This window comes from Schistocerca americana, chromosome X, assembly GCF_021461395.2.
Source record: "Schistocerca americana isolate TAMUIC-IGC-003095 chromosome X, iqSchAmer2.1, whole genome shotgun sequence".
NCBI lineage: Eukaryota > Metazoa > Arthropoda > Insecta > Orthoptera > Acrididae > Schistocerca > Schistocerca americana.
The window spans coordinates 672,345,040-672,372,070 of record NC_060130.1 but is presented as its reverse complement, the minus strand read 5'-3'; the positions used below and the strand labels follow the sequence as shown (position 1 = coordinate 672,372,070).

The 27,031-nt window shown below is 37.7% G+C and overlaps 1 protein-coding gene across 1 annotated transcript in view; it reads right to left on the bottom strand.

Moving 5' to 3' along the window:
• The window catches only part of LOC124555746 (vacuolar protein sorting-associated protein 13A-like), a 689,798-nt gene that overhangs the window by 352,200 nt on the left and 310,567 nt on the right, over positions 1-27,031 (bottom strand). Inside the window, exons 29-30 of the mRNA XM_047129770.1 lie at positions 24,926-25,131; positions 13,538-13,666 (exon numbers count right to left, since the gene is read on the bottom strand). Of these exons, the coding sequence (XP_046985726.1) occupies positions 13,538-13,666; positions 24,926-25,131 (335 nt within the window). The remainder of the gene's footprint in view (positions 1-13,537; positions 13,667-24,925; positions 25,132-27,031) is intronic.

Below are 27,031 nucleotides of genomic sequence, written 5' to 3'. Positions count from 1 at the left end.
ACAGTTGTATAGCACAATGACTATCTCAGAAGACCTAAAAAAGTACACTACTTACTAGGTAAAGAGATAGCCTAGCTTTTGCCACAGAACTGTTTCTCAAGTTACTGTGCTAATACTTTCATGGAAAAGATAGAATCATTTTTGTATAAGAATGTTTAAGCATTATCTTCAAATTTATGGAATATTTTAGTTCAATATTGTGTTGGGTAACTTGGCTACAATACAACAACGTTACAAAGGGTTATTTCAAGTGTTTTTATTATGCAGTCATCCTTTTTTATCCATGTTTATCTCAAATAAGGCAAAGACCCATGGTGTGGGGCTCTACCACTTTCTGAGGGGTAAAACACTGCATTTTTTTAAAATTTTTGTTTGCTAAATCGTAAATTTATCTGTAATTAATAATCAGACATAGCTGGATTTTGGATGGATTATAGATAACAACCCAATCTATGATTTAAATTTCAAATTGTGCAAAAATTTTCCCCTCATTGACCACAATGTCAGAAACACTGGAAATTTTAGGGCTCTATCCCCACTTATCATACTTTGCAGATATTGGCTTACTTGCATCTGCAATTTTATATAGCTGTGATATATTTTATGATTATTTTCAGTCATAATGGTCATATTTAGATGTTAGTCTAAGAGTCTTATCCCCATATGGTATAGTCATTTTTGACATCTGTCATTTTTTGTAGGTATAACAAGTAGCTTGTGTTACTGTTTTGTACAGTGTTTGTGACAGTTCATTTTTTCGTAATATCCTTAATAATTGCATGTTACTTGGTGGACACTAACGTTTCCAAGATGCATGGCAATGGCATAATGTTTCCCTGTTAAAAGCAAAGCCTGTGTAATTCTCTAAAGTTCTTCCTACTAATGATTCTGATAGCCCTCTTTTGTGTTCTGGAAGTACTAATTGTTGTATGAGGTATTATGCAAAATGCCTGAGATTTGCATTGTACTGGTCAAACCAGAAGCAGTACGACATTCCACCACTAGATATATCGAGGCATATGTCTTAGCTACCGTGGCACAAAGTTGCATCATCTTTGGGGCATGCACTTCTGAGGTGAAGTTATGCATGTCACAACATGTTTCAGTGCTTCTGCAAATCATGAAATGGGCAGTGTGAAGGAGCAATGGATTTGCATCAAATTCTGTTTCCAGCTTAAGAGATGCAGCTGAAACAAACTGCATGCTGACAGAGGCATTTGGTGAGAGTGCACTGAGTGAAGCAAGAACATTTGAGTGTTTCAATTACTTCAAGGTAGGTCAAGAATATGTGGAAGACAACAAACATTCTGGTTGACACACCGGAAATGATCATGAAAGTGTGTGATGTGATTGATGAAGAACACCAAAAGCAGACAGTTCATGATATTTGTAACAAACTTGTGATGTCATATGGTATATGTCAACATGAACTCAACATGAAATGAATTGCAGCAAAGTTTGTCCCTTGTCTCCTCAGCATCAACCAATTAAACCTCAGGATTCAGATGCGCACTGAGTTGCAAGAAAGAGTTTGAGAGTGTCCAAAATTCGCATGCAGAGTCATAACAGGTGATGAATCTTGGACCTATGGTTATGACCCTTAAACAAAGCAGCAATCATTATAATGGAAAACGTCATCTTCTCCAAGGCTGAAAAAAGCTCAACGAATTTGGTGCAATATGAAGTCAATACTGATTTTTTTCTGACATTTTGGAATAGTGTATAAGGTGCTTTTTGCTCCTGATCAGACTGTCAATGGACAGTTTTACTGTCATGTTTGGAGGAAACTGAGGGAAAATATTTGGTGCAGATGACCAGAGTTGAGAAAAAGACTGGTTGGTGAACCATGACAATGCACCTGCACACACCTCACTCATTGTGAAGGAATTCCGGGCCAAAAACAACAACGCAATGGTTCTCCAACCATACCTAGTTCCATGTGAACCCTTCCTGTTCCTGAAAATGAAAATCACATAGAATGTGTGATGTTTCGACTCAACTGAAGACATTAAAGGGAAATTGTAATGGATCCTGAGCACCCTTCACCCTGCGAAATTCCAGGAGTGCTTCCAAAAGGGGAATATCACTGGGATCATTGCATGCACGCCTGAGGTGACTATTTTGAAGATGATGAAGGACAGTAGGAAGTAAGTGACTCCTGACTGGCTGCTCAATTATTCAGCCTTTTAGAATCCATATCTAACAACAACCTTATTTATCCTTTAAGTAAGGAGGAGACACATGTACATCCCACATTATGTTACTCTGGATCCACAAGCCAAAAAACTTTGTGTTATTAATGTTTATGACTGGTTTATAATTAATGGTGACAGCTGGATGTTGGACATTCATATTTTATATATTGTGAAAATGTAATGCCACTATTTTATTGTTGTTTAGAGTTAGCTGGTTTGAAAGGAACCACTCACTGACAAGGTTTGTATCAATGTTTATCTTTTCTATATTTTGAAAATTGAATTTTTTTCAGACTTTATTAAAACTGTCATGTCAGCATCAAATAATACTGTTTTGTGGTACTCAGAATTCTAGTTCAGGTTATTAATATAAAATAATACGAAAAAGAAGTGTTCCCATCAACACATTTGTGGAATATTACAGGCACCTTGGGCTTCATTTGGTCAGCATTCAGATGTTAATTTATGCAATAGGATGCAAAGTTTTTTGTCTACAACTGATAACTTAATATACTACACAATAGTTCTCATGTTTCCTAAGGAGAATGGTGTGGGCAGTCATGTTCAGTGCTATTAGTAAGTATACCAATATTCCTCTTTCTAAATAATTTTTGTTGATGAATTTTATCACTTTGTTGTACATAATACATTGTAACACAATTGAGAAATTGGAGAGCAAAGTAAATGGGTGGTAATTACACATATTATCTTTCCCTCGTGCTATGTAAATGGGTATGATTTTACAAGTTTGCAGAAATTCTGCAAAAATTCATGAATGAAAACAGCTGTTACAAAGATATTTTAGAAGTTGCATTACATTTTGTAAACATTTGTCTACAATCATGCTATGCATGACATCAATGCCAGAAGGGTGTGTATTTCTTTAGTGCTTTGGTGGCTTTTTCTTCTTTTGTTACATTAGCAAGAATCACTGAACAAACAGTGCAGGCTCCCATGGCTGATGTTTCAAGTTTTGGTGATATTTGTTTTATGGGCATCACATCAGGCCCCAAGGCAGATACCTCTGCCTAATGTTTCATCTTCCAATACTGGAAACATCATTAGAGGCTGTAACAACTCAAAAAGCTGTTACAATCTCAAACAAGCTCAGCAACCCAAACTTCATACGTATTCAGGCAGGGTCAGTTGGTGATGGCATCAGACCACTGTCTAAGATCATGGAATCATGTCAATATGTTATTTAATACTATGGCTACATTGTGTACAATTTCAGTCCTTTTTCTTTTCTGCTAAAGCTGTTTTTGTGTTTCTGAATTTCTTTGGCCTCTCTGTCCATAGTAGCAAAGTAATGATTAAATACTGACAAAACCATGGTATCAGCAAATGTATTTGGTGGTTACCTGCACTCAGTGCATGTTTTGCTAGGACCAATTTCTCCAAGTTGCCAAGACAATAATTATACTTGAGTTCCTTAAGGTGGGTGTTACTGCTTCTTTTTGTAGTTTCTATGTAAACTTGACAATATGTGCAACGAATTTTGCACACTCTGTCTGTGACAAGTTCATTCACATGGACTGCATCACCCATCTAATTTGATGATCTGAAGACCCGTTCTTTCATAACCCTTTTTGTAGGTGCTGCAATTCTTCACCAAGGCTCTCCTTTTCCTGAAGGGTTTCAGCTGTATGGACAAGAGTGTTTTACAATGAATTACTTTGTGATGGATGGCAATGGCCTGAAGAGAAAAAATAGAGATCAATTTGTGTAGGTTTGCTATATACAGGGCGGTGAGAAGCAGTCTGAAAAGCTTGTAAGAGGGCTGCAAGGTACGATGTGCTGTGAAATAATTGTGAAGGAAAAAATTCAATACACTGTGCTATTTATGAGTTAATTGACATTGAAGTTGCACAGTTAGGTTGTTGTGCATTCAAATTCAAGTGGCCCACCAAACATGGTGTTGGCAAACATGTTCTTTGTTTGGTTTCCTGCAACTGAACAAGAGAACATTACCAAAACTGGATATAGATTGTAGTACGGAGTGAACCCAAGCCAAAGGCTGAGCAGTCTTTTGCACTGTCATCCAAGCTCTGAGAGCAGCTGACATTAATTGAGGACTCTTTTAGCATAACTCAACAAATACCTTTTTTTTCAAAACACACTTTTTAATGCACTCTGGTACTTTAATATGTGCCTTGCATAATGGCTAACAGAAAATAAGACAAATCTGAGTATCTGCCATTGTAAAAGGTGACTGAACATGGCAAATTATTACAAAACTTGACATCTCCATTCTTCAAGATTCCACAAAACTAAGCTAATCCTTCTTTTGTACTGTATGATTGAAATTTAAAACATAAAATTTATAAGATACATTTAATAGCCTTTACACTTGCATGTGTTTATTGTTGGGCAATAATACAACACCCTACATAATAAACTGTTAGACCTCAATGAATTTTGAGCTGTATAATTCTCTTTCATATTCAGGTACTGTTTCACTGTACTAGCTGTTGTAGAATGAACATCATTATTAAGATGTTAGAAAATTCTGAATATTCTTAACAGTACAGGAGGCGAAAAATGGAAAACAAAGCAGGAGTTGCCAGTCAAAAGAGTAAGATGTGTATGATTGTACATTCAAATGACAATCTGAGCACAATCTATTACCATATTAAAATAACAAAGGAAACAACATGTTAAGCAGCATATTTGGATTTCAATTATCTTATTCTTTTGAAAGATCGTCTGAATATGAATAAGCCAAAAGTTATACAGGATAATTTCTTACTTTGATACATGAGAGGGAACTTGCACAAAAAAATGCAGAGGGAAGGAAGATGACAGAAGTAAGCAAAGATCTATGTCAGTCTCACACTATATAACAGAAGAAATATGATGAGAGACTCTGGTGTGTACCTCAGCATTCAGAAAAGTGACAGGCAAGTCTGATATTATTTATAAGTTTGTACAATGAATATAATTGTCTGGACAGGTTATATTTATTTCAAATTTATTTTTCCATTAGTGTCCGGATAAAGATTCAGGCACATTGGCAAAAGATATAAGCTGAAGGGTGCACTGCCTAAGGAGAATTGAGGCAGATGAACTCACAAGCTGTAGGAATGGGACATAGAGCAGACACAGTTCACTACAAAATTACAGCTACAATGCTTCTCTAGCCAAACAAGGGTTGTTGGCCTGCTCTCTTTCAAAGTATAAGTAGATATTCTATAAATGATTCAACCTCAGCTTTGGAAATCTTTATACTAACAGTTTCTCAGCTTGTGGAGGGTTTGTTGTAGAGTTAAAGTCAGCTCTAGACTTGGAATTAAGAAAATATGAGAACAGATTACAGTTTGCACAAAATAAGGGCAAAAAGATTTTTCAATACTTAAAATGAAATAAAAATAATACAGTGACAGTTTGTTTTGACAGCCAGCACAATCAACCATTATTCAAACTTTCTATTGGAGAAGTATTTCACTCCAGACAGGTCTGGTTGCATAATTGCACAACCTTAAAATATTCACAAAAGGAAGCTCAATATGTTGTTAACTACACATGGCTTGAGACTGACTCAGGAGAGGGGAACAAATGAAAGTGCATCTTCTATGAGAGATCATTTAAGTTCTTTAGAGCAAGATCTAATGAAAGAAGATGTAGAAAATCTTAGTCTCAGGTTATTTTCTGACTTTTCTGACTCTTGTGGCTTCCAAAACAAAAACTTCACAATGATTATGAGTTACATTGAAAGCTCAAAGGTATTTAAAGGAATTCAGCATTATTTCTCCAAACGTGTCCATAGCTATTTGCCCCATAATAGGGTTTTTAGTGTTATTGAAAAAGAACTATGGAAACACCAAACAATCACTCTGCCCTCAGAATACTATGGCCTATTGGGAAAGTTGGGATGGTTTAAGTTTGAGGTAGGAAATGGTATGATTACAACATGAAATCAATCTCCAAACATGTAATCATAGCCAAATAGCCTTTTAAAATGTCTGAGGCAAGGGTACTACATTATGTAAGAAGACTTAAGACCAAGACACAACGCCTTTTCAAAATGCTCACTTTGGTTCATGTACAGGTGCTTAAATCCAGAAACAGAAGTCCTTCAACTATGTTTGAAATGCCTCAACTTCCATCAGTGAATCATGTATGCAGAAATAAAGCTAATGACATAAAGAAGTTGACATCTTATTTTGAAAATGATTCAGAGGAAAGTAAAGAGTTCTATTCAAAGGTTGCACATGGGAGTGCTAATGACACTGAAGACAAAATTCTGTATTATGAAGAACCTACACATTAAAGAGGGCTGTGTTTCAGAATTATTTTGGATTTCACACAGCATTAAATCTAAAAATTGTATTAAAATATGTACTACAGCTTTATCACTATGAGTTTCATAATAGATTTAAGATGTGAGAAACAGATGTTGGTACTGTGGGAGTTCTGTTCATGTTTTCACTTAGAAGAAAAAATATAGATTTACTAATGTATTGTTAATTTCTTAGCTGATATTATCTGTAAAATGTAATATACTTAAGAGCCCACTGAATTTAAATGCTTAGACTGTATCTTTATAACACTTAACTTAATAAAATAAAAAAGAAAGTGGACAAATTTTGTTTTGTAAATGTTTGTTATTTGTAACTTTTTTCCTCAATAAAGACTATTAGTGATGAACTTCAATTATTCCTTCTTCAGTCCCTACCAACATGGATGACCAGTACTATGTTTACAAAAATTTTTTGAATCAACAGGTGAACACAACTAAAAGTACCTTTCATGTAAAATTTTGTAAATGGCATATGCTCAGTTTTGTTACCACTGACCTCAATTGTATCTGGCAGGACACTTGAATTTATGTGCACAAATGGCCTAATTGGCTAACTTCAATGATAATGAACTCAGAAAGGGAACAGCATATCAGATGTTTTTCTTAATAAGCATTTCCCTGTGCAACCTTCCCTGCAGAACCCTTACAAGCTTTTCTGACTCTCTCTGACAACCTTTCATACTTTGGCTGAGGGATCCATCTGTTCTTCTCTCCACTAACATGTCCAGGAAAGATAGTTGGCTCTGTTTTGCAAGTTCCATTATGAAACTTATATTATCATGGCTGGAGTTTAAATGTTGCAGGAATTTGTGAATCTTTTGATAGACAAAGTCAAGGATGCTTGAGAAACAAACTTATGCTGGCTAAATATACAGAAAGACTGGTAGACTCCTATGGGAACATGGCATCCAGTGTGCTTCACAGTCTTGAACACAGATAAAATGTATTCTACATAGTTTTAAAGATGCTCTAGGTCTCTGAAAGATGGGTGTATCGTATTCATACCTGACTACAACAACCAAGCAAATCAGCTGTTGCCAAGCACTGGTCAAATATAATCATGAAATGACTTTGGATTCACCACAAGTGGAAAATGCTGAGAAAATTTCCATTTCAGAGATTTTAGTGCAAGCTCTGAAAAGCAAATGAACATCAAAGGGCACAGTTGGCATTGGGAGTTGAACTCAGCTACAAATAGTGGTGAGAGACCAGCAACAGTTCACATTCTGAATGGAGTGAGCACACATAACAGCAAGAGTCACAGAACCTGAAGCTAATGGCTTGGTCAGTTCTTGAAATCTTGTGCATAAAATGCAAAAAAACTTTGCAGAAAACCTGGAATCACACTATTAATGAATTGTGTTGAGAAAATCTGAGGGATCACTAAAGAGGAGTTATCAAAGCACTGGTAGACCAGGCTAAAAGAATCTGTGAACCACAGTACTTGGAGGTCAAGCTCAATCATTTCAGAACTTCCTTCATAAGAAATGTCTGCTCTCACAAAAAGATAAATTAGGCACTACACCCTAAAAGATCTGGAGCTATTAATGAAAATGAACCAAGCAAAGGAAACTTTCCTCCCATTCATAAAACTCGTCACAGACTTCATCAGCAAAGTACTCAGAAGACATGCTAATGACACAATGTTCAATCCAACAAGAAAGATGGGGTATTATTTAAATATCATAAAACTGCATTTTGATACTGCCTGGTCACATGTTACAATTTAATTTTCAATTTCTAATCTTAAGCTATTCTAGTAAAGTTATTACTGAAAATGTTTGCTGTTTTTTTTGGACTAAACCTTTTCTTATTTTTATGTGTCTGAACTATATTTTCATTTATTTTTTACTAATTACCAGATTACTTTCTGATGAGGTTCCAAATTAATTTTAATTTATTTCTTGCATTATGGCTATAGTTATCATAATTACCTTTAACATGGATTTATATTTTTTGGTGTAGAGGGTAAAAACTGTAGAGGAAGGCAGACATCAGAATACATCCAGCAAATACACTCCTGGAAATTGAAATAAGAACACCGTGAATTCATTGTCCCAGGAAGAGGAAACTTTATTGACACATTCCTGGGGTCAGATACATCACATGATCACACTGACAGAACCACAGGCACATAGACACAGGCAACAGAGCATGCACAGTGTTGGCACTAGTACAGTGTATATCCACCTTTCGCAGCAATGCAGGCTGCTATTCTCCCATGGAGACGATCGTAGAGATGCTGGATGTAGTCCTGTGGAACGGCTTGCCATGCCATTTCCACCTGGCGCCTCAGTTGGACCAGCGTTCGTGCTGGACGTGCAGACCGCGTGAGACGACGCTTCATCCAGTCCCAAACATGCTCAATGGGGGACAGATCCGGAGATCTTGCTGGCCAGGGTAGTTGACTTACACCTTCTAGAGCTCGTTGGGTGGCACGGGATACATGCGGACGTGCATTGTCCTGTTGGAACAGCAAGTTCCCTTGCCGGTCTAGGAATGGTAGAATGATGGGTTCGATGATGGTTTGGATGTACCGTGCACTATTCAGTGTCCCCTCGACGATCACCAGTGGTGTACGGCCAGTGTAGGAGATCACTCCCCACACCATGATGCCGGGCGTTGGCCCTGTGTGCCTCGGTCGTATGCAGTCCTGATTGTGGCGCTCACCTGCACGGCGCCAAACACGCATACGACCATCATTGGCACCAAGGCAGAAGCGACTCTCATCGCTGAAGACGACACGTCTCCATTCGTCCCTCCATTCACACCTGTCGCGACACCACTGGAGGCGGGCTGCACGATGTTGGGGCGTGAGCGGAAGACGGCCTAACGGTGTGTGGGACCGTAGCCCAGCTTCATGGAGACGGTTGCGAATGGTCCTCGCCGATACCCCAGGAGCAACAGTGTCCCTAATTTGCTGGGAAGTGGCGGTGCGGTCCCCTACGGCACTGCGTAGGATCCTACGGTCTTGGCGTGCATCCGTGCGTCGCTGCGGTCCGGTCCCAGGTCGACGGGCACGTGCACCTTCCGCCGACCACTGGCGACAACATCGATGTACTGTGGAGACCTCACGCCCCACGTGTTGAGCAATTCGGCGGTACGTCCACCCGGCCTCCCGCATGCCCACTATACGCCCTCGCTCAAAGTCCGTCAACTGCACATACGGTTCACGTCCACGCTGTCGCGGCATGCTACCAGTGTTAAAGACTGCGATGGAGCTCCGTATGCCATGGCAAACTGGCTGACACTGACCGCGGCGGTGCACAAATGCTGCGCAGCTAGCGCCATTCGACGGCCAACACCGCGGTTCCTGGTGTGTCCGCTGTGCCGTGCGTGTGATCATTGCTTGTACAGCCCTCTCGCAGTGTCCGGAGCAAGTATGGTGGGTCTGACACACCGGTGTCAATGTGTTCTTTTTTCCATTTCCAGGAGTGTAGTTGAGGATACAGGTTGCAATTGCTACTCTCAGATGAAAAGGATGGCACAGGAAAGTATCTCATGTTTTATTCTCTTTTTTGGCTCATAATGCTAAGTCCATTAGTGGTCAAACAATTTACAATTCTCCTACTAATATTTGCTCCACAGATAGAAAAGGCAGCTTCAAAATGCAGTACTAAGGTATCTAAAACCTTATCTGTCATTTATGCTACTCAGTGACTGAATCCATTATACAAAGAGACTTAGGATTGGGGATAGTTGTGTCTGGACCTACTATGATTGCGTGAAAGTCTTATAAGGGATGCCAATACATGTTGCTTTCCCCCACACTGAAAGTGTGAAATGTAATATGCCGTAAGATTAACAATGTATGATGTATCTTGATGGTTACCAAGAGAGGCCATATGAAGTAGTTTCTATATAGTGTAATACAGTGCTTATTTCAAAATAGAAGAACAGCCTTTACAGGAGAATGATCTCCTTTTAAATAATTAAATATAATTTATAGTATTTTTCAACATATTGTGAAGTTGTATTGCCCTCACTCTGTGCCAGAATGTTAGTTACTTAAAATAAGTATCTCAAATGTTATTATTATTGGTAATGGCGGAATAACCTGCAGATGACATATGCTTCCAAACTCAGCACAACAATCATGTAACAACAGAAGAGATATATGTGCAAGAGAAATGATGTTACTGAAATAAAGTTGCTTGTATGTAAAATCAGGGATAGTTTAAAGATAAATTGCAGAGTCTCACCATTAACATATCACATGTGAGTGTGTAATGCTTAACAAGCTAGTGCCACTGATGTATCCGACAGCTGTTTGTTATCACACATAAGCAGCTGTGCATTTGAAACCTTGTAACTTACTGACTGAAGTATTACATCTGAGCCTCTACTGTCTTCAAATTTTTAAAACTCTGTACACACACACACACACACACACACACACACACACACACACACACAGTGCCTTAACTACATAAAAATAGTTACATAAATAATACCATTGTTTAAAACTGTGTGGCAGCACACATTTAAAATTTGAATTATTGTGTTACACGAGTAAGCAATAGTGTTCCTGAAACTTCCTGGCAGATTAAAGTAGTGTGCTGGAACAAGACTTGAACTCAGGACCTTCCGTGGGCAAGTGCTCTACAATCTGCACAACACAACCATGACTCAGAACTTCCATCAGTACCTTGTCTCTCACTTTCGAAACTTTACAGAAGCTCTCCTGTGAACCTTACAGAACTAGCACTCCTGGAAGAAAGGATATTGCAGAGACATGGCTTAGCCACAGCCTGAGGATGTTTGCAGAATGAAATTTTCACTCTACAGCTGAGTATGCGATGATATGAAACTTCCTGGAAATATAAACTGTGTGCTGGATCAAGACTCGAACTTGGGACCCTTGCCTTTTGCGGGCACGTGCTCTACCATGGGTCATGAGTCATGCTTGGGTAACTCAGATGGTAGAGCAAAGGTCCTGAGTTCAAGTCCTAGTATGCCACACAGTTTTAATGTGCCAGGAAGTTTCATATCAGTGCACACTCCACTGGGGACAGAAAATTTGATTCTGGTTCATCGCCAAGGCTGTCACTAAGCCATGTGCCATGTGTCCACAACATCCTTTCTTCCAGGAGTGCTGGTTCTGCTAGGTTTGCAGGAGCACTTTTGTGAAGTCTGGAAGGTAGGAGATGAGGTACTGGCAGAAGTAAAGCTGTGAGAACAGGTCATGAGTTTTGCTTGGGAAGCTCAGATGGTAGAGCACTTGCTTGCAAAACGTAAACATCCCGAGTTAGAGTCTCAGTCCAGCACACAGTTTTAATCTGGCATGAAGTTTCATATCAGTGCCCACTTCATTGCAGAGTGAAAATTTCATTCTGAATCCTGTTCCTGTCAAGTACAATTATATTGTAGCACCTTTCACGCTATTATGTAATAAAAGTAGTATTCACAACAAAATTATTACAGATTTAATAAACCTTGGGGATTGTATAATGCAGTATCAGTATACTTTGGTTACAAATCCACAACTGCATTTAAATTTAAGAACTTGACTCATTCTACATTGTAACATGAACATAAGAAAGAAATACACTGAAGAGTCAAGGAAACTGGTACACCTGCCTAATATTGTGCAGGGCCCAAACACACAGAAATGCCCCAACATGATGTGGCATGGACTCATCTAATGTCTGAAGTAGTACTGGAGAGAACTGACACCATGAATCCTGCAGGGCTGTCCCCCTAAACTGTGAGAGTATGAGGAGGTGATCTCTTTTCCTGAACAGCACATTGCAAGGCATCACAGATATGTTCAATAATGTTCATGTCTGAAGAGTCTGGTGACCAGAGGAAGTGTTTAATCTCAGAAGAGTGCTCTGGGAGCCACTCTGTAGCAATTCTGGATGTATGGGGTGCTGTATTGTCCTGCTGGAATTGCCTCAGTCCGTCAGGATGCACAATGGACATGAATGGATGCAGGTGATCAGACAGGATGCTTACGTATGTGTCACCTGTCAGAGTCATATCTAGACATATGAAGAGTCCCATATCATTCCAACTGCACACGCCGCACACCATTACATAGCCTCCACCAGCTTGAATGGTCCCCTGCTGATATGCAGAATCCATGGATTCAAGAGGTTGCCTCCATACCAGTAAATGACCATATGCTCGATACAATTTGAAACAAGACTAGTATGACCAGACAACATGTACCAGTCATCAATAGTCCAATGTCGGTGTTTACAGGCCCAGGTGAGGCATAAACCTCTGTGTTGTGCAGTCATCCAGGATACATGAGAGGCCTTCAGCTCTGAAAACCCATATTGATGATCTTCCATTGAATGGTTCACACGCTGACACTTGTTGATGGCCCAGCATTGAAATCTGCAGCAATTTGTGGAAGGGTTGCACTTCCATCATGTTGAATGATTCTCTTCAGTCGTCGTTGGTCCAATTCCATTCTTGCAGGATCTTTTTCCGGCCGCAGAAGTGTCAGAGATCTGATGTTTTACTGGATTCCTGATGTTCATGGTATACTCATGAAATGGTCATATGGGAAGATCCCCACTTCATTGCTACCTCAGAGATACTGTTCACATTGCACATGCGCCGACTATAACACCATGTTCAAACTCACTTAAATCTCAATAACCTGGCAATATAGCAGCAGTAACCAATCTAACAACTGCACCAGACACTTGTTGCCGTTTACAGGCATTGTCAACCACAATGTTGTATTCTGCCTCTTTTCTTATCTGTGTATTTGAATTCGCATGCCTATACCAGTTTCTTTGGCACTTCAGAGTCTATTTCAACATTATGGGATTGGGTAAGGGAAAACATTTTTTTGTCAAAACACAGAAGTTACTGTAGTGTAACAATGCACCATGGTTGCCAAAATGGCATTATAAAGAAAGTACACTTTCAGATAGTGAAATCAAAAGTAATAAATATCACTCAAAGCAAAAGACTATTACCAAGTATAACAAAAATATACTTGCTAATATAGAGGCATTATATGGCAAATCTTACAATATAAATTGTCTGTTAGTTCATCCACAGCATTTTCCGTAACACTTACATCAGATAAAGTATGAACTGTGCTAGCAGAGATGTGAAGGTTTATTGTACTAACAGAGACAATCACAGTCACTCCATGTTCAGCTGTCCTTACGGTTTTTGCAAATTCTATGTCACATGGATACAGCACCTGCAAAATATTGATGGTTAATTAAAGTTGTGATTCTTGGAGGGCTAAACATTTTATCAGTGTCAAATGAATTGTAACTCTCAACATGATGGACATAGTATATAAGAACATGTGATTTTCAGTTTGAAACATGTTACAGCAGAAACATAACATTTTGCCTCTTCTCAACCCTGTGATCATCAAGCTGTTCTCTAGCTCTGAATGTTCAGTACCATGGTATTTCATTATTAAGAGATAAGTTGTTACATCTGAGAAATAAGCTGAAATATATACTCATAGCTCAAAGCATTTCATCATACATAAATTCCCAATATATTTTAGTTATAGCATAAGTCTTTTACAAGACAGAATGTTACCACTGTAACTATATTCCACGTCAACCATTTTTGTCCTCTTTGACCATCTCGTATATGATTTAGACATACCAGCATGTTGTTTTCAGATATTTGCGAAGTTGAAGTATAATCAGCAGTTGTGGCGGTTTTCAATGGATGAGGTTTTTATTAAGACAGTGAAGCACAGACATATCAGTGAGCAATAAGACACCGTTGATTGATGAATGTTGTACTGTTTGATATTCTGGTATCAATTATTTGAAAATTAAAGTTGTTTACTGAAAAATAAAATGTTTCACATTTTTATTTGACTGGTATTAATATTTGAAGTGAGATTTATTTTATTTAGTATAGTACACTTGTGTGTGTGTGTGTGTTTTTTTTTTTAAATAGCTTGCCTAATGGTAAAACATACTTTAACAAAGAATGGTAAAAGTAACACAAAATTTTCGTATAGCAGACTGTCAAAAAATCTCTCTACCAGAATATTTCAAATTGATAAACATTAATAACATTGTTTAGGAGCTATTCTGGCAGTAATTATCAATGTTATTTCTGATGTGTACCACTGATTGATAAATATATTCGAATGATGCAGCTAATATACCCAGGGTTTTGAACAGATCTTTACAATGAGCTCAACTACTATTTTTGGTTATTATTCTTATGGCCCTTTGCTGCTGTTTTGAATTGTGTTCATATTTAGTGCATTTGTGCCCCTGAAAAGAATGTCATAGCTGTGAACTGATTGTCTCTATGACCAATGTGCAACTAAAAGAAACTGGCTGTTACACATTGATGATAGGATGATAAGGGCACAATATGATGATGACATTCTGTTTGCTAGTATCTTTTTGTGTTCTACACCAGTTCAACTAAGAATCAATATTCACTCCTAGAATTTGTGCATTTGTTGCATAATCTACAGAGGTATCACGTACATTTAATTTAACAATGCCATTCTCCCTCTTTGAAGTGAAATTCATTACATTACTTTTATTTATGTTCAATGTCACTTTATTGCTTATTGACCAATGGTAAACTTCCTTGAGGATTTCATTTGCTTCCTCAGAAAGGAGTTCTCTTGTTTTCTCAGTCACTATAATATTAATGTTGTCAGCAAATAGGATTTTTTTCTAATCACTAAATCTACTAGGGATTTCTTTGATGCATATCAGGAGAAGTGTTGGTCACAATACGCTATGCTGAGGAGCTCTCTTGTTAATGTATTTTGGTTCTGATGAGGGTTTTATTAAAAGTTTTGACTTATCTGAGGTATGACATATCTCAGCTCTTTGTACCCTGTCTGCTAGATATGACGAGAACCTGTCATCTGTCATAATGCTTCTTGCTTTTTCAGGAGAATCATAATGTCAACAGTAACAAAAGCTTTAGAAAGAAAAAAAAATGCTTGTTACACACACACCTCTGTCAGGAATATTGAGTAACATTTTTGTGAATTCCACTATGGCTGACTCCACACTTCTACCATTTCAGAAACCAAGCTATGATTCACTTAAAATGTTTTATTTATTCAAGTAATTCATTAGTCTATTTGTCATAACTGATTCTATTATTTTTGAGAATGGTGACAGCAGGGAAAGAGACAGGTAATTTTCTACATCTTCTGTGTTACCTTTCCCTCGCAGACGTACAACTCTTCATGTCTGTTTTAAATACTCAGGACATTTCCCTGATGTGAAGGAATCATTTATTACATTTGTTAAGGGAGCTTGTATAAACTCTATGCATTGTTTCAATATACACAATGGTACTTCATCTAAGCCTACTGACTGTCCAGTTTTTAGTTCTTGTACAGATTACTGACTTCATGACCTATGGTTGGGAGTAACATCATTGTACTTAGTGCATAATTATTTACAGTTGTTACAATTATTATCAGGAATTTTTGTTGACCTCCTCTCCAGTATCTGAAAAATGCTCAGTCACATAATTTGTAAGGTGGTGTGTGTGGAGAGTGTGCCTTGTACCACTACATGTCATTTCCTTTCCTGTTCCACTTGTAAACAGAGTGAGGGAAAAATGACAGTCTATATGCCTCCATACAAGACCTAATTTTTCTTACCATATTGTCATAGTCCTTTTTCAAAATGTTTGATGGTGGCTGTATAATTATTCTTGAGTTAACTTCAACTGCCAGTTCACCAAATATTCTCTATAGTGTTCTGTGAATAGAATGTAGTTTTCCCTTCAGTGATTCTAATTTGAGATCACAAAGTATCTCCATAATACTCGCTTGTTAATCAAACCTACCAGTAAGAAATTTAGCAGTCTGCCTCTGAATTGCTTTGATGTTTCCCTTTAATCTAACCTCCTGATCATCTCAAACATTTAAGTGGTACTCAAGGAAGGGTTCCTTTCCAGATGAACCACACATTCCTAAAATTCTCCCAATAAACTGAAGTTGACCATTTACCTTCCCTGCTGCCATCCTTATGTGCTCGTTCCATTTTATATTGCTTTGAAACATGGCATCTAGATATTTAACCAATGTGACTGTACAAAGCAACACACTACTAATGCTATGTTAAAATATTGTGGGGTTGTTTTCCCTACTATCTCCATTTTCTATACTTAAACCCTCATTAGAACCAAAATACATTAACAAGAGAGTTCCTCAGCATAGCATATTGTGACCAACACTTCTCCTGATATACCATTCATTAAACAAACTAGAAATGTTGGGCAAGACATCCCTTATGCTCCTATATTCACTCAACAATGACACTTTCCTGAACACCACAGTATCATCAGCAAAATAATACCTGTAGATAGCTCCTCGTCCTGACCATCAGATCATTTATGTATATAGAGAATAAGTGTAGTCCTCTCACACTTCCTTGGGGCACTCCAGATGGTACCTGTGTCTCTGACGAACACTTGGTATCAAGGGCAATGTACTAGGTTCTAATACTTAAGACATCCTCCAGCCCCGCACATATATATGAAACTATTCCATGTGCTCATATCTTCCTTAAAAGTCTGCCAGGAGGGTACCGTGTCAAATGGTTTTGGGAGTTCTAGAAATATGGATTCTGCCTGTTGACCTCTATCCATGGATCAAAGGATCCCCCTCCCCTTCCAGCATGTTGTTATGAGTTTGTTTGTATCACCATGTTTCCTTTTTTTATGACGTCCCAGACAGCTTTGATTTTATTGTCTGCATTGTGTATTACTTTGTCATTGAATTACTTTTATACAGCAATCAGCACTTCACATTACTTGACAGAGAAATACATCTATGGCAGAGGTAGGCAACCATTCAAATTTAGCACATCTTTTAAATACAGAGAGGTCTTGATCGCACAGATCTTTATTAAGTGTTAAGCTCTTTCAATTAGAAGAAAACACAATCATTTAACTTTTGTAAACTTAACCACAATGTAATGTACATATACAGGTTCAAAGAGCTCATTTTGTTATATATAGCTCCATATTTCTATACTGCTACACATGTTCACACTGCATCCCATACAGCTATATGTCCAAATAGAATCCATTAATTCCAAGATAGTATGACCACTATTTCAGCCTTTTGACTGCCTAGGCATCAGTTTTAGCAACCAGTGATCCTAACCTTACATCTTCAACCATAATATGCTAAAATATTTATTGGTGTCCTCACATATCTACTTCATGCTGAGCTATTATGCATTCTCATATTATACATTTACATTTTTTTAATATAAAATAAAGAAGAATTTTACTATTAGCTTCTGTTTTATTTCAAATTGTTGTCACTCATATAAGCTTACCTAAATAGTTATATTGTATGTCATCCATTATTTTTTTGACTAATGTAATGATTACAGTTCATCATACTCAAATAACATTTCATTTTGTGATGGTTGTTAACCGAAAACAGCTGAACAGTTTTAAAGTTATGCTATAGCATTAAGTTTAAAAAATTATAAATGTCTTTTATTGTATAATAATTCTCTTTTATTTCAAGTTGTTGCCACTAATCTGGGCTCACCTAAATGATTGTGTTATATTTCATTTATTATATGTCTGTCTATTGTAATATGACTACATTGGGTGATACTAACTTAACATTATATTTAGTGATAGTTGTAAACTTATTCCTTCACAGCTTGTATTTTATTTCTTATTTATAGTGGTTTTATGTTTATTCTCTATCACACCAGTTATGGGTTGCAAATATGTCTTCTGTTCTGATTATTGACTAATGACTACCTCTGTACCGTTGCTCACAATGTTACCTAACAATGCACTTTCCATGCTGTCAGTACATGACTTTCTCCTCCATAGAAGTAGCAGAAATGTATCTTTGTCAAGTTGTTCATGAGGTTTTGACATGTAATTAATTGCAATGTATCATTGTTTGTAAAGTTACTCTTTGACTTGCTTTCCATCATTAATGCTAGCATAATCTACTGGTCTTCATATTTGCTATTGTTAATTTTTTGTGCACTTCATTCCACAGCTTCAGTCTGATACTGAAATTTTGAAATTCATCACACTTAATAAAGAATTGCGTGAGCAAAATCTTTAAGTTGTACCACATATGCAGTTTTACATTAATCTTCTTGTAACTATGACAGAAATTTAACAACTCTGGAACATTATGACTCTCTTTCAAGAAGCTGAGTGCTGAAGTGCTTGGGAAGTCTTCTTAATATCTGCTGTCATCCATTTGCTTTTGGGAGACACTGATACTGCTATGGGTATGTTTGGAAAAGTTTTTTCAAAACTGAATTGAAATACGGTTGAGAATTTAGAGAATTTCACATTTACATTGTTTTCTCTATAAACTTTATCTCAGCTTTTGTTTGCTAGTTTTTCTGAAAAATATTGTATTTGTATTTCTGGTATATGTCTTTTACAGGACTACAGTTTAGAGAACTTTTTTAATGTCCAGTTTTACTGTTATTATTCGGAAGAAACTGCATGATATTTCAAGATCTTTTACAGCTACATCACACATTTCCCTGTCTGTAGTAGTGACCACATGTTCAGTTACTGATTCAGTTATTGTAGTGACCCTTGTGCACTATTAACCAACAGGAACACACCAAAACTCTGAAGGATATTTATGAGGGTCATATTAGTTTCAGTTATGACATCTGTGTTTATGTCACCAGCACTAATTGTGTTGACTTTTGTAGCTGACACTTTATCTAGAACTTCTGTTAATTTATTGAAAAAGACGCCACATTACCCCTTGGAGATTGACAGATGCATAAAATGATTAATTTCTTGGTGATATCAAGCAGTAGCTGATATTTCAAAGTGTTTGTCCTCACTTACTGTACTAAGGTCATGTCTTGATTTCAACTTTGCTCCTTTTCTTATATAAATGCATGATCCTCCACTCTTTGAAGTAGTCCTACAGTAAGTCTGTCCTTTCATACAGCTTTAATACTGCACGTTTGATTACTATTTTTCTACAACAGTGCTTAGTGACATAAACTACTGTGCAGTTCAAAGACTGGAGCTGAACTTCAAATTGTTGTACTTTATTTTTTATTGTTTGTATGTTTTGATGAATGAACATTAAGTCCATGCAATGTTGCCATGCTACTTTTCCAATGGTTTTGTTTCCTTTATGGCATGTAGTATGTGCATCATTTGGTGTGTCAGAATATATCTTGTGGCTGTTTCATTTTTTTTTAAGCTGTTAGACTTACTCTTTATGCAGAGGACCCTGTCATCTGGCACGTGGCCGGAGGAATCTGAGGAGATCACTTTCATTTCATAGCTTACTTTGTATTGATAGGTGAGTAGAATTAGAGCTTTTTCATCTTGTTATAGTGCCTACAGAATACCCAAGCAGTGCTTAAAAGTATATTTTCAGCTACTATTGTAAAACACTATATAATTTGGATGGCAGGTGGATGGATGGGTAATCAGAGGGAGAGGGTGTTATATGAGGTTCTTACTGTGATAAAATTAATTATATGATCCCATCAACTGAACCTGAACTGATGAAATACAACCAATTACATGCTAATTACAATGTATTAAACAACTTTCAAACAACAGCACCTTCTCATATACCAAAACAGGGTAAAATATACTAATAATTACACAGTTATGAATATATAATAGAACTATTTCATGATTTAATTATAATGTGACTCTTTATTCATGTGTATTCAAGTCTTCTACAATCTGGTTGTTACTATTCATATGGAATTGTCTCCATATTTAGGGCTAATATCTTAGCTGCTAGGTGCATTATGATTTTTACTTTTGGGTAATACAGACATCTTGCCAACCCAGAAGTAAAGCTGATGTCAGATGACACTATTAATTTGTTGTACCTGCAGTTATTAATTTGCTGTACAGCGAAGAGATATGACTATATGCTGAAAGCTTTTTATTCAGATATACAGGGTGAGCACAAAGTCTTGCCCTGATTATAAAAATTTATAACAGAATAACCGTTTGACATAATAAGTTACATTTGATGACGATACATAGGATGTGTTACTAGTTGTTGTCACCAATAGATGGCAATAGTGCTCCAGAACACTGACGCGGTCTGTTAGGTCAAATTAGTTGCTGGCAAAATGATGTTGAAGCAGGAGAAAGCACAAAAAATGAAATCGCCCATCAGTGTTCAGCGTAAATTTTGGGCTTCTTATGGATGCAGCCCTCCTGGCGTTAAATTAATAAAGCTATGGTATGTAAAGTTTAACAAAACAGGCAGCATTGAATATCATCCTCAAAGTGGCAGGCTTTGTTTGAGTGATGCAACTGTTGATAATGTTCGGCAATCGTTTCAACGGAGTCCGTCTGAATCAACTCGTCAAGCATCACTTGAACTTCGGGGCTTGAATGTTGCTTTACGCCCGTAGGTTTAACCTTAAAGTACCCTACACATGACCCCCGGGTGGTGCTAAGTAGGCAACAATGATCAAGATACCACTGTATGGCCCCTTTGGGCCTCATGGCAATGATGAGATGAAAACACTAAATAGTCCTTCTAAGGACGTACAGTTCCAAACATGAAAAATAGGCCCTCAACTAACTATATGCCAATTAAACATCGAAGGCATCAGTAGAGCCAAGAGTGATTACATCACTAAGATCTTAGAGGAACACAAAGTGGACATTCTAGTACTGCAAGAAACACACACTGAAAGTGACAAACAGCTGTTAGCTCGAGGTAGAGTTCCTGGGTATAAAATATTGGCAACACATCACCATGTCCAGTATGGAATTTTCACATATATTAAAAATGACATATGTCAGTACAACATAATCCCAACCTCTGAATACCATTCTTTCTTTGCCACATCTGTACAAATAGAGTATATGGTGATTACAAACATCGACAAACCTCCTTCCTCATGCGGGCCTGATCCTATAGCTGTTGTCCCCATGAGTGAAGATATTATAATAGGGGATTTTAGCTATCATCATACATCTTGGGGTTACTATCAGAATGACAATAATGGCATTAAGTTGGTAGAATGGGCTGAAGTAAACAATCTGACTCAAGTCCATGACCCTAAAGACAGGGGTACTTTTCACTCAGCCTGCTGGAAGCAAGATTACACACCAGATCTATGTTTCGTCACCCCTGGCTTAATAACACCAGTCCCTCAAGTTTGGAGACAAGTGCTTCAAGATTGCCCCCATAGCCAACGCAGGCCAGTAATATACAAAATTGGATTCCAATTACCAGTTATGCATTCCACACCAAGACCTCGATGGAATTTCCAAAAGGCAGATTGGAAGATTTATACCAACTACACTGATGCTAACATCCAGTGGATTCAAGCAGTACCTGAGAACTACATAAGCAACCAAAAAAACTATCTCAAGAGGTTTCTGCAAGGAATACATACCAGGTTGGAATGAGGAGACCAACAGATTAAGAGAAGAGTTTGATGAAAACAGCAGCAAAGAGAAAGCATCTGAACTATTACAATCTCTGGACAATGCTAGGAGAGACAGGTGGACAAATACTGTTGAAAATTTAAACTTCAGTCATTCCAGCAGGAAGGCCTGGTCACTGATACGGAAACTAGATTCTGCTTCCATACAATCAATGAAGACCACACCTGTCAATGTTAATGCAGTAGCTAACCATCTTGTTGATACCTCTAGAATGCCAAACGATAAGAAGCTCAGCAGACTAGTAAAATCCAAACTCAGGTAAACCAAGCAGACAACTCAACCTCATGATGTATATTCATGACCTTTCTCCATACAAGAAGTTGAACAAGGTTTACACTTCCTTCAGAACGCAAAAGTAGCAGGATTAGATGAGATTTATCCAGAATTACTAAAGAACTGTGGCTCGGCTACAAAACAATGGTTGGCATTGTTTTTTAGAAGCATACTGGAATCAGGGAAGTTACCCACAATATTCAAGAAGACCAAAATCATTACTCTCTTGAAGCCAGGAAAACATCCATACTTACCTCAAAGTTATCAACCAATAGACTTGCTTTCTGTCATGTACAAGCTGATATTCTGTCATGTACAAGCTGATATTGAACAGAATAGCACCAGCAATCGAAGAGTTAATTCCAGTTGAATAAGCAGGATTCCACCCTCGTCATGATTGCAGTGATCAAGTCCTTTCACTGACCACTTTTGTGGAAGCTGGTTTTGAGAAGAAGTTGAAGAGCATCTCTGTCTTCCTTGATCTCACAGCAGTGTACGACACCATTTGGAACGAAGGTCTTTTATTAAAACTGATCAAGGTGGTCCCCTGTGTGAAGATATCAACTTTAATTGAAAATATGATAAGTAACAGACTCATCCAAGTTTACTCAGAAAACAGCCGAAGCCAATTCTGCAAATTGAGCAGTGGCCTACCACAAGGCTCGGTCCTCTCTGCAGCACTTTCCAATTTATATACTCATGATCTGCGTAACACACTCTACTGCAAATTCATATATATATGGATGATATCAACCTCCATGTTCAACACACTAATTTTGCAGAAGCAGAGAATGTCCTCAACCAAGACCTTGTACTCCTGGATGAATGCTTTAAGAAATGGCACTTGAAACCAAACCCTCACAAAAGTGAGGTATCTACTTTTCACCTGGACAATAGGCTCTCGAATTACCAACGAAGACACAATTTTTGAGGGGAAGCATTACGGTTCAATGCCACACCAACATATCAGGGTATGACTTTGGAAATGACCCTAACATATAAAGCCCAATTACGTAAATCTGCTGCAAAACTGAAGAGCCGTAATAACCTTCTTCAGTGTCTATCTGGTACATCATGGGGAGCTGATGCCAACACATTGAGAACATCTGCTCTAGCACTCGTCTATTCCTCAGCAGAGTACTGCTCCGCAGTATGGCTTAATAGGTGCCATACTCACCTTGTGGACGTTCAACTTCGTCACACTATGCATATCATATCTGGAACATTACTTGCTACTCCAGTCCAACGGCTGCCTATGTTGTGTAACATACCACTTCCTCACATCAGAAGACAAAAACACCTTGGTCATCTGTGGTCAAGAATTCTGAATAACTCGTCACTCGCAATTCACGAAGATGTGAGACAGCTAGAATCATCCAGGTTGAAGTCCCATAAACCAGCATGTAAAACGGCCATGATGTTGTGTGGGAAGAAGTGCTTTGATTTTTCATAAATGGGGTTGGGTAGATTCCCTATACTGTGACTATGCTGATGTTCCACAAACAATGAATCATATAGCAGTGGACTGCCCCCTCTGTGCCTTCCCTGGAAATCTAGTGGATTCAAACCTGGTTACTTCCAAAGTGGTGGATTGGATCAATGGCTTAGATATAAAGTTCTAAATGCTAAATAAAATAAAAATAAATAACTTGAACTTCAAATACCGCAACCAAGTGTGGTGAAGATTCTTCGTGAAAGGCTTAGGTTGCATGCTTACCAAGTGCAAATTGTGCAGGCCTTGCAACCGAATGATTTGCTGACACACGCTGAATTTGCAACTGACATTCTCAACAGGATTGATGGTGCTAACAATTACTTAAATCAAATATGCTTTACCAACGAATCCACCTTTCATGTCAGTGGAATGTTAAATACATGTAATGTCTGTATATGGGGTTCAGAGTCTCCACATGCTACTGTACAGTTACAGCAAGACAGCAAAAAAGTGAATGTTTGGTGTGGCCTGATGCATAACAAGGTTTTTGGACTGTTTTTCTTCATGGAAAAATCCATTACCGCTAACATTTGCTTAGACGTTTTGCAGCAGTTCATTGTCCCACAGTTGGAAGAATATCAACCCTGAATACTTTTCCAGCAAAATGGAGCACCCCCCCCCCCCCCCCCCCCCCCACTGGACTTTGATAGTGCATGGCTTCCTGGATAAAACATTTCCAGATTGGTGGATTGGAAGTAATGATCCAACACCCCGGCCACCCCGCTCTCCAGACATTACGCTCCTTGACTTTTATTCTGGGGCTACATCAAGGACAGAGTCTTCATCACACCAGGTGCTGATGACAATGAACTGAACGCTAGGATACAAGCTGCTGTGGGTACTGTGACAGAACACATAATACGAAACACCTTGTGGGAACTGGAATATCGCCTCGATATTCTCTGAGTTACCAAGGGAGCACACGTTGAGGTTTACTAATGTAAGTGGTCTTAAAAAAAATAGTAACACTAACCTATGTAACAGCATCAAATGTAAATTATTATGTCAGATGGTTATTCTGCAATAAATTGTTATAATCACGGCAAGACTTTGTGCTCACCCTTTACATCTATCTTGTTGTAGCTGCACTATGTAGGTTAATGTTATTTACAACTGAAATAAAATTTTTGCAGTTTAATTTTGACAAACAACTGTTTGAATTTTACAACTACAAAATCAAAATTCAGAATAACAAAACTTTTGAGTTTTCTATATAATTCAGAATCATACAGTTATATTATAAAAGTTTAATAGTTTCTGTACCATGAGGGGTGGTTGCCTGCTGTGACCTTGGAGCTTAGACAAAATTTTTAGACCAGCCAATGTACAAACTAATGAATGCCGGCCAGGATGAATGCTGTAATCCAGAAGAAATTCAGCCTGTAACAGTAGAGCATGGCCACTATGCTCTGATAAATCAGAAAATAACATCATTTCAGGTTTTCTGAGCTGCACTGAGATTGAGAGACCTGGAAAAAGATAAAAAAATATATAAAAATGGTGGATTTAAATGTAATTTTGTTCTTTGTGTAAATGGTAGCATAAATTTTTGTGACTGATAATTTTAAGCTATTGAACCTGAAAAAACAACAACAAAAACTAAAATTTTCCATTCTAGTAGATAAAATTAAAAAAAGTCCTAATGATAATATTCCCATAAGATTTCACACACATTTTGATAATATTTTCCCAACATGTGAATAGTTTTTTGACTAGCCTTAAAAGCATGCCTGAAGTCATAGTCCTTTCTACATTATATTTGTTCACTTATGGACATTATAAATTTCATAGCAATGACTGGTAACTGAACCTCTTAACAAGCACATAGAAAATTGTTCATGAAATAAGATGCAGATAAAAATTATTTATAGCACAAAAACCATTCTGGAAACTATAGCAAGTGTATTTTTTCTGGTAATAAAATCATACAATGAACTTCCAAAACACACTGAAAGATGTAGAAAACAAGATCCTATCAAATTTATTCTTTAAGACTACATATTAAACAAACAAAGACAATCAGATGAACTCAGTGTAGATATATAAATAACACTAGGAAGAATTTGAAACAGTTTTATAAGAAAAGTCTAAATTTTAGTTCCTGTAGTTATAAAATCTTTGGTTCACCATAAATCGTTTATCATTTTTCCTGAACTGATCATTCAAGCCACCTTGAAGAAGTGTGCTTTAAAACTCAGACAGGCAAATAAGAAGGAACAGGAGGCAGGAGATATACACAGTGCTGGCCATTATGACTTCAACATCATGAAGGTTTCATGCACCTAGGATATCCAAACGATTAGCATTTCAGTGCAACCCATGAAGTACATAAGAGAAAAGCCATCTGCTTTCTGACCATGACAGAAGATTACTCTGTGGTTTTCTCATTCAGCAATAGGAAATGCATGTTGATTGTTGTTATACCTCATTTAACATGAGAAATGTCTACCAGCACATATAAGATTTCAACAGCAGGAGGATCATAACCTACAGAGTCTGCAGCTTATCATTGTGGGATACTTCTGATTGTGTTGGTCAAGGCTAAACAACTGTCATGAATATGGAATAAATGGTTTCAGGAAGGCCAAACTCAACACCATGTGGATGTCACTGCCCATGTGACTAGTGTCCAATAGGACAGACATGTTGATCATTCAGCTCTGCAAGATTGTTCAGCCAATTCACATACCTCTAGTCAGAAAAGGGCTTCTTTGCAGCAAGGTAATTTCCCAAATGGAGAATAGTATGACATCTGAAGGCTTAGTCTGTCAGCAGGCGACCACTGTTGCAACTTCCCTTGATACATCAGAAAAGAGAGGTGCACTGACAGTCGTGCACCTAATGACAACTCTGGACACAGGAGCGGCACCCACATTATATTTTCAGGTGAGTTCTGCATACCACATCATGATGGACATTCCCATGTGTGGAAGCTCCAAGTAAAATAAATGTTGCCAGACAGCAAATGTCATCATCATTATGGGTCAGCATATTCTTGAGATCCCAAACTTATTGAAATTATAAGACCATGGGAGGCCAAGAAACTAGTGTGCCACCAATCACCAGCCACAGTAATCTGCATGCCCAGCCAGGTTAGAGTCCTTATCACTACCCAAGGTAGCAGTTCTATGTATTAAATCTCACACACTATATACCCCCAAATCACTAACAAATTTATTCATGTATTCTGTCTACTATACACTATATGCACAATAACTGAAACTTTAGTATTTGGTATCCTTCCTGGAGTTGCAGTTTCAATGATAGTAGTGTCATGGCACAATTACCTGTTTTGACAACAAATATGAGTGTCTGTATTATGTAGGGTGAACATTTAAAAAAAAAAAAAACAACAAACTGCAGCGACTG